General features: G+C 47.1%; 1 protein-coding gene across 1 annotated transcript; it reads right to left on the minus strand.

Moving 5' to 3' along the window:
* Positions 1-315: 315 nt before the first annotated feature.
* Positions 316-3543, minus strand: LOC122938364 (E3 ubiquitin-protein ligase TRIM11-like). The gene has a single exon (XM_044293825.1). The coding sequence runs from the start codon at positions 3508-3510 to the stop codon at positions 1777-1779; it is 1734 nt and encodes a 577-aa protein (XP_044149760.1). The 5' UTR covers positions 3511-3543; the 3' UTR covers positions 316-1776.
* Between the last annotated feature and the right edge of the window lie 5470 nt (positions 3544-9013).

Below are 9013 nucleotides of genomic sequence, written 5' to 3' on the forward strand. Positions count from 1 at the left end.
ATAGTTGCGGACCTAACACTATTACCAAGTACGGCGTTTGCCTGGTGTCGGGGTGACACCTACAGGCACTGAAGTGTCACTACACAATTAAATACAGAGAAGTCCATGATATCTATGAGAGAATGTCCCTCTGATTAATCAGCCAATACGAATACTGAGCCCACAGGTCCAAGCCCTCCATATACATTTTAAAAGAATGTGTTTTTTTGTTTTTTGTATGTTAAATAAAGTATTTAATAAAAGGAAAATAAAAGTTATATTTCTGCTGATGGGTCCGCACAGTTCATCCTTCTTCATTGATCAGATACTACAACCCCCAATTTACATGTTTATTAAGAAAGACCATGAGAAACAGAGAAGTGCTCCACTGTAATCATACAAAAAAGGAATAAGTATTATACATGTAAAAGCTCCTTCCGGTCAGACAAAACCTCAGCTTTACATACTGCCCCCCGATAATACAGTCAGCGCTGCTCTCAGGATCATCGGGGGTCCCGGCAGTCGACGGGGAAATCACATATTCTACCTATCTACCACCACTTCATCCGATAGAAATAACCCTCTAATGATCAACAGTTATCAATCTCAGGACATCTTCCCCATTATAGGGTTTTATTCTTTTTTCAGAGACAATTTAGAAAATAAATTACCAAGACCTGACCTTCCCCGATCCCCGCAGCTGCTTCTCAAGTCCCTGCTTCTCTCTACTTCTTGTCCCTGCTTAACACGCCGGAGATGCCAGGATAGGCTCGCTCAGCCAATCACCGATGAGGTGGGCCACCAGCAAGGCCAGTGATTGGTGTGTTAAGCTGAGCTTGGACAGGAAGTGGAGAGCCACAGGAACCAGGCCAATTTTCATTTTTTTTCTCCTCATTTTCCAAGGGCCATATTTTTTCTACTTTTCAGTTATCATAGCAGTTATTCCAAATATAGATAGCTTTTATGTTTTACGGTAATACTTTAAAAAAATAAAAACATTGAAACAACCCTTTTTTATATTTCTGTCTATGGAGCCATGAAAGGCTCATATTGTTGTGGAGCGAGCTCTAGTTTTTATTGATACCATTTTGGTATGAATGACTTTTTGATCATTTTTTATTCAGTTTTTTGGGGAGGTAAAGCAACTAAAAAAGCAAGCAATTTTCCCATTCTTTTTTTTTTCTGTTACGCCTTTCACTATCCAGGATAAATACTTTAATATTTCAGTAGTTTGGCCTTTTTCGGATATGGCAATACCAATGATGTTTATATATTTTTCTTATTATTATTATTATTTGTAAAATTGGAAAAGGAGGTGATTTGAATTGGTTGAACTTGATGGACGTTTGTCTTTTTTCAACCGTATTAACTATAAATTATTTTAATTTTTTCTATATTAAAAAAAAAAATTATTTACTTTTTTTTCTTTATTTTTAACCCCCCTACAGGACTAGAACATGTGATTTTTAGATCGCTTATACCAAAGACTGCAATGGTTTACCATTGCAATCTATGGTAAAATCGCTGTGTACCTATTAAGCCCTGCCATAGGCAAGGTTCAGTAGGAACTCTCCTATGGTGGGCCTGGGAGTTTTTACAAGGTTCCTGACTGCCGCAGCAACCAAACGCCTCCAGAATTCTTCCTGCAGGGCACCATTCGGTCACCAGGAGCAGCCCTTATCATCTGAGGGGTTAAATATTTATTCCCAATTATGGACTTCATGTTCTCAGAGGGTCCTGCTGAAGACAAGCTTTTTACAGATCTATATAGTGATTATAATGTGGGCAACATGGGACTCAGCTTCTTATTTTAACAGAGGCTCCATCGACATAGAGGATAACATGTAAGGGTTCAGTGAAGGAGGCGCGGAAGGTGTGCAAGTGTCTGATGGGGTCACACAGCTCGTAGAAGGACAGACGCCCGGCCTCATAGTCTAAGAAGACTCCAACTGTTGGACAAGTTGGATTTACATCAAGGATTATTTTGACTGAGTTATCAAATGCTAAATGTTTTTCTTCAGAAAGAAACAAACACCAAGATTTATCGTTCTGTGTAATAGCTGACTGATCTCCATTCCTTTCTATACTGGGATAGGACATTCCGATGCCACAGTCTCCTATCTGGTTCCACTCTACCTCCCAGTAATGTCTTCCTGAGGAGAAGCTACATCGGCTTAATACTTGGCAGTATGTCTGGAACCTTCCGGGAGATTCTGGTCGTTCCTGGTTTATGTCCAAATCTGATGCTGTTCTCAGATCTTCTGATAATCCTATGTATGTATGAGCCGTGTCCACATCCAGCAATATGTCAGGAACATGGATCCCGAACTTTGAGGTTACATAAGTGATAACATCCTTCAAAGATCTGTGTAATATAGATGAGATCTGAACATCTTCCAGATCATCAGCCACCTCATTGTCTCTGACTGCAGCTTCTTCTGTCACCACTCTCTTGTTACTAAGGGATGTTCTTTGGTCTGATTCTTGTAGGACAGTTTTTATATCAGTCTCATTATTCTGTACTTTGGAGTCAGACACTTGAACTTTTGCTTGTCCTGGAACCAATCCCACCTCCTCAGAATTCATCTGTCCACCATCTCCACCTGTGTCCTCATCATCTGCATGGCTACATACTGTAATGCCACTTTCTTGTAAGAGTCTTATTGGGTCAGTGATACGACACATCTCCTCCATGTGACGCATCTTCCTAAACAGCTCATCCTCTTTTATTTCCATCTTCTTCATCAGATCATCTATCTGGGACACCATCTTCATCTCCTGCCTGGAGATCTCACTCAGAACTTTCCTTTCTGCAATGTCCAGTTGCTCCCTAATGTTCATAAATAACGTATTGATGTTTTTCCTCTTCTCAGAGACTCTCTTCTGTATTTTCCCCTTATCATTGTACAGACTCTGGATTTTTGCCTGATTTTTTGCTTTTTGTGGGTTTAGTTCATCCAGATATTTCCTCAGTTTCTTCTTCTTCTTTTCTGAAGCTTCAACTAGATGTTCCACCTGATGACCCCTGTGCTTCCCGAACAGACAACAAGACACACATAGACAAGTTGCGTCCTGCAGGCAGTAATACTCCAGAACCTTCTTGTGGATGGAACATTTTTTCTTTCCAAAGGAGCTGGTGGGTTCTGATAATACATGATCCATCGTCTGGTTGTGGACGGTCAGGTGGTCATCACATAGAGAGTTCTCACACTGCAGACATGACTTCACAGCTGGTACAGGAGACTTTGTGCAGTAACTACAGAAGGTTCTGGTCTTCTCCATATCAGGCTGAGTAGATAAGAAACGCTCCACTATATTACTTAGCTTCCTGTTCTTCTCCAGGGCCGGACGCTCTGGATATTCCACTCTGCAGTCAGGACAGGAATACACTCCGCCTGCCTCCTGTGCATCCAGCACACTTACAATACACGAGCGGCAGAAGTTGTGTCCACATCTCAGGGATACGGGATCCGTATAGAGGCTCAGGCAGATGGAGCAGTTCAGCTCGTCCCTCAGCTCAGCAGACGCCATTGTAGTGAGGAAGATCAGGAATCGAAAGTGAAAAGGTTTCTTTACTTCCTACAAAGGGCGGAGATCTTCTGAGAACAAACTATTAACCCCTGCAGGTCAAGGACTGTGTTTAGTTCTGATTTATAATGTGGAAGATATAGGGGCACATTTACTGTAGTATCTGCGCCTGTTTTCATAAGTAAAAAATCTGTTTCCAACTGTCTTATTTTTTAAGTCTCATTTACCAACTGATTTTGCACCTGTTTTAAGTTTTAAAGGGGTTGTTTCATCATGGGCAATGGGGGCATATCGTTAGGATATACACCCATTATCTTATAGGTGCGGGTCCCACCGCTGGGACCCGCAACTATATCGAGAATAGAGCCCCGCCAGTGAAGGAGGCCGCACTGTGCATGCGCAGCCGCCCTCCATTCATTTTCTATGGGGCCGGCGAAAATAGCCAAGTGCATGCGCGGCCCCCGCTCCCATTCATTTCTATGGGGCCGACGAACAATAGCCGAGCCGGCGCTTGGCTATTTTCGCCGGCCCCATAGAAAATGAATGGAGGGCGGCTGCGCATGCACAGTGCGCCCTCCTTCACTGGCGGGGCTCTATTCTCGATATAGTTGCGGGTCCCAGCGGTGGGACCCGCACCTATAAGACAATGGGTGTATATCCTAGCGATATGCCCCCATTGTCCATGATGAGACAACCCCTTTAAGACTAATTCAGAAGTTTTTAAACTTTTGCACCTAATTTCCGTCCTATTTATGTAGGTGCGCCTTATTTTGCGTAAAAACAGTCTAATTTCTACTCCACCCCAGGGCTGGCATACTTTTCTGTCTCTTTTTTTGAATGGTGAGTTGCGCCGCGATTTGCTTACATGGAGACGTGTCCCAAAATTCCGCTTACTTTTGCAACATTTTCATGCGCATACTAGTTAGGCCAGTTTAACACTGGCGTTTATCTTTTGGTAGGGATTTTCACTGCAGATTTCACCAGGGCCGGACTGGGGATAAAAAACAGCCCTGGAAAAAGTTGCATACCAGCCCCACAAAGGGGGGGGGGGAGGTGTCTTTACTATTTGGTGGAATAGAGGGGGGCCTGTACTATATGGCGGCACAGAGGGAGAGCTTGTACTATATAGTGGCACAAAGGGGGAGTCTGTACTATCTGGGGGCACAAAGGGGGAATCTGTACTATCTGGGGGCACAAAGGGGGAGTCTGTACTATCTGGGGGCACAGAGGGGGGGCTGTACTATATGGGGGCACAGAGGAGGGAAATTTTAATAAATGTAGTATTGTAGTATGACAGACTTGTATGACTTTAAAGGGGTTATCCAGTAATTAAAAATGTATCCCCTATCCACAGGATGGGACTCCCCCAGCGATCTCCAGAATGGGGCCCGTATTTGTCTTGGCAGACAGTGGTGGACCACTCAGCGCTGTCCCGCTATAGCCGGTAATTGGCTGAGCGGACTCCACACGGATTGGCACTGTAAGATTCATGAAGTCACTATAAACGCATAATGCAAGCGAGATGCAGCGTGTCCGAGCCTCTGCTACATAACGCACAAACATACAGCGCAGCCGGTTCCTACAGCCCTGACACAGCCGGTATTCTGCCAGATTCCTATACCTTAGCAAAATGCTATACCCAGAAGTGACAAGGCCGCACCGGAATCAGTTGGAGGAGGGTGTGTGTGGATTCGTAAAAATAATTGCACCACCGCGGGAGAAGCACCTACTTCATTTGCATGCGCAAAACCGTACTCCGCACGTGCGCACTCAGCTCTGCTATGTGGTGACCCCACCACCCCAATATCCTGCAATCACCTCTGCTATGTGGTGAGGCTAAACTGCTCCAGATGATGTGTCCGCGCGTGCGCACTCAGGGGTAGGGAGATCTGATAGAACATTTTGCACTGAAAAATCTACCTACCCCTGAGTGCGCACGCGCGGTGTACAGTTTTGCGCATGCAAATGAAGTAGGTGCTTCTCCCACGGCAGTGCAATTATTTTCATGAATCCAGTAGATCTGCGCTTGCGCAGATCCACACACACCCTCCTCTAGCTGATCCCGGTGCGGCCGTGTCACTTCCGGGTATAGCTGTCATGCCCTGCTCAGGTTATGTGCGGAGGTCTGCCAGGTTAGCAGCACATGTGTAGCCTTTTGTTTTTGTTTTGGAGTTGAGCTGTATCTGTCTCCCTTCAGGTGCACTGGGTGGGGTCGTTGGTTTGAGTTTAAATTACGCGTACTCCCAGTGTCCTGTGCAGGTTATAGCTTCTGTCTGGCTCAGAGAAAGGAAGGAAGGATTTGTTGTTCCTGTGGTTGTCTGTCTAGGCTGTTAGAGAGACGCCTGCCCCCTCCAGGTCCTGAGGGAGCAGGCTGCCTCTTTCCCCCTTTTACCATTAGGGATTTTAGGGAATCTTCAGCCTAGGCACGGGGACACGTTCATTCCCACCTTCAGGGTCTGAATGTGGGCATAGAAGTCTAGGGAGAGCTGGTAGGGATTTGTTAGGAGGTGACCTTTATCCCCAGCTTCTTTACTAGACAATTGTTTGGTGGTATTCTGTGTATCTTGTATCCTGTCCACCATGACAATAGCATTCTGCCAGGTATAGGAATCTGGCAGAACACCGGGCCCAGTCATCAATCTTTTAAAGCTGTTGATAATTTTGGCTGGCTAGGGTTGATAATTTATATGTGATCAGGATCATTTGTGATCAATGATAGAAAACTGTTGTCTGCCAAAAGTTTGATCTCTCAGGTTGGATTTCTTTCAGGCATTGTCAGTATGGCAGGACTGCTGAATGTGGCTGATCATTTGATTATATAATTGTGCCTCTAGCCTGAGACTGTGCATCCTCGATGCTGCTATTGAAGTATTTTCATTAGAAGCATCAGTGTGGCTACTAGACCTCAAGACCTCGTCAGCCTCCTACCTGACAGCCCTGAACAGCCTGATGACAGCTCCACACAAGCAGCAGCTACCAGGCTAAAGGACCTTGTGTGGGAGGAGTCAGGCTCCGGGCAATGTCCGTGCCAGAGCCGTGCTGATGGGGGGGATGGGCTCCTCTGTTACTGCACTGACCAAGGAGCCTCAGCCTCCTCGCTGTCGGCACGGCCGGTCGTGCGTCAGTCAGAGCTACCGGCCTAACGGGAATTTTCCCGGTATCCCGGTAGGCCAGTCCGGCCCTGGATTTCACCCTCTAGAGGAAATCCGAGTCCAGATCCGTGACAACAACAAGGTAACACTGTCACGGCCATGGCTATGACCGTGACTCTCTAACTGCATGCGGTTGCCTGCGGTTTCGTGTGGGTTTAAACCACAGGTGAGGGCCGCTGGCTTGTGGCCTAACTTGTGGTTGCCGCGGGCAACTGGGTGTCTCATGTGTATGTGCAGCCTGAGCGTGGCTAGGCAGCTGGCTGCAGTTGCATGCGGTTGCGCCTAACAACCTTTCAGTTAGGTGCGTGTGTATTTATGCACTGTTGTTTGTCTGTGTGCACTCTGTGTAGTATGTGTGGTGTGCACTGACACCTTTCCCCTCACTGTGGTTGTCCGTGGCAACGTTTGCGGCTATGGTGTACATGTGGTGGCACTGTCCCGGCCTTCGGGCTGACTCCCAGGACAGGGTTGCCATCCATGTCGTTGCCAGCGGCAACAGCCACAGTGTGTCATGCTTGTTGGACACTTCCCCTTTATGTTTGTGAGTTCCCCTTCTGTGGTGTTGGAAGGGTTAACTCCCTTCCCAGTGTGTGTGATGTCACTGGGTGTGTCCTTTCGTTGGGTGTGGCCACTTGGGCCTATATAGTCTCTCTCTCTGGCAGGGCTCAGTAGGTTGCTTCAGCCCTGCTAGCTGGAGCAGCCTCCTGTGTTTTCCATCTGCCTGTGAGAGCCACCACTGTGGTCATAGATTTAATTTATGCTAAGTCTGTGTGATGTTCTGTTTTTGTTTCCCCTTATCTTCTGTGCTGCCATGTATCTGGGTTCCGGTGTGTGGATGTGTTTGTGCTGAGTATTTGTGGGCTTCAGCTTGCCTGCACCCGGATCCAGTCAGCAAGGCTGTGGCAGGTTGCTGGAACTAGTGCAGCACCTGCCATATACATGGGCTGGCACTTGTTCCCTTTCTTCATTGCTGCTTGTCCAGTGAGACTCCTGCTCCTCCGTGTCTAGGAGGAGTGGGTTGTCTTACTCTGTCTGTAGTTCAGGGCCGACTTGAGGGCTTGTAGGGACTTTGAGGTTCCGGCGTATGAGCCCTCCTACCATCAAGGTCGGCTCATGCAGACAGGAGACAGGGTCAGCGTTAGGGATGCATTAGGAGGTGACCTGCCCCCTAATCCTGTGGTCCTGTCCTAGTAGCGACCGGACATCCACCTACATCGCACGGCTGAGGGTTTCCCCCATCCTCAGCCGTGACAAACGCATGCAGATTTTGGTGCAGATTTGGTATAGAAAAGCAGGAAAAACCTCACAAAAATCAAAGCGGAAATCCACATACACTAGACTGCCCTAATGTGTTCATGAACGAGTACACGAACATGTGCGGCCCGCGCCCATGCTGGCGGTGTGCACTCCGTATCATTGTGGAAGCGCTCATCTCTATATTCATCTGTATCGCAGTCTCCCTTCCCCGTTCCTCTGGGCTCGCAGCCTATCAGAGGCCGCTGTAGGCGGCACGATGACGTTATCGTGCCGCCTGAGCCATACAGCGCGGGACACAGGCCGGAAGAGGCCTGCATCGCATCTCTGCCAGCTTCATGGAGGTAAGTATAAGTGTTTATTTATTTTTTATCTGGCACACAATGCACGGCACTATGGGGGGCATCTTTGGTTGCACTTCTTACTGGCATATTATTGGGGGGCACTATGGGGACAATTCTTACTGGCACATTATTGGGGGCACTTCTTACTGGCACATAATTGGGTGGCATTATAGGGACATTTTTGAGGGCACTTCTTACTGGCATATTATTGGGGGCACTTCTTACTCCCACATTATTGGGGGATCTATGGGGGTACTTCTTACTGGCACATTATTGGAGGATCTATGGGGGTACTTCTTACTGGCACATTATTGGGGTCATCTATGGGGGCACTTCTTACTGGTACATTATTGGAGGGCACTTCTTACAGGCACATTATTGGGGCGCACTATGGATACATCTATGGGGCACGTCTTACTGGCATTATTGGGGGGCACCATAGGGGCATCTATAAGGGGAACTTTTTACTGGCACATTATTGGGGGGCACTATGGAGGCATCTATTGAGGGCACAAAGAAGGGGTATTTTATATGGGAGGCGAGGCACTATGGGGAAGAGGGGAGTGGAACACTAAGGGGGCATCTAGGGGCAATTCTTACTGGCACATTATTGGGGGGCATCTACTGAGGGCACAAAGAAGGGGTATTTTATATGGGAGGCTCTGTATAGGGGCATTTTATACTGGGACACATTATGGGGGGGTACTATGGGGAAGGGAGAAGAGGAGCACTATGGGGGCATCTACAGGGTGCACT

This window comes from Bufo gargarizans, chromosome 5 (assembly GCF_014858855.1).
Source record: "Bufo gargarizans isolate SCDJY-AF-19 chromosome 5, ASM1485885v1, whole genome shotgun sequence".
Lineage (NCBI taxonomy): Eukaryota > Metazoa > Chordata > Amphibia > Anura > Bufonidae > Bufo > Bufo gargarizans.

Bases quoted from the DNA above. Each gene is read 5' to 3' on its own strand.
- LOC122938364 (XM_044293825.1), bottom strand. From the start codon at position 3,510: ATGGCGTCTGCTGAGCTGAGGGACGAGCTGAACTGCTCCATCTGCCTG.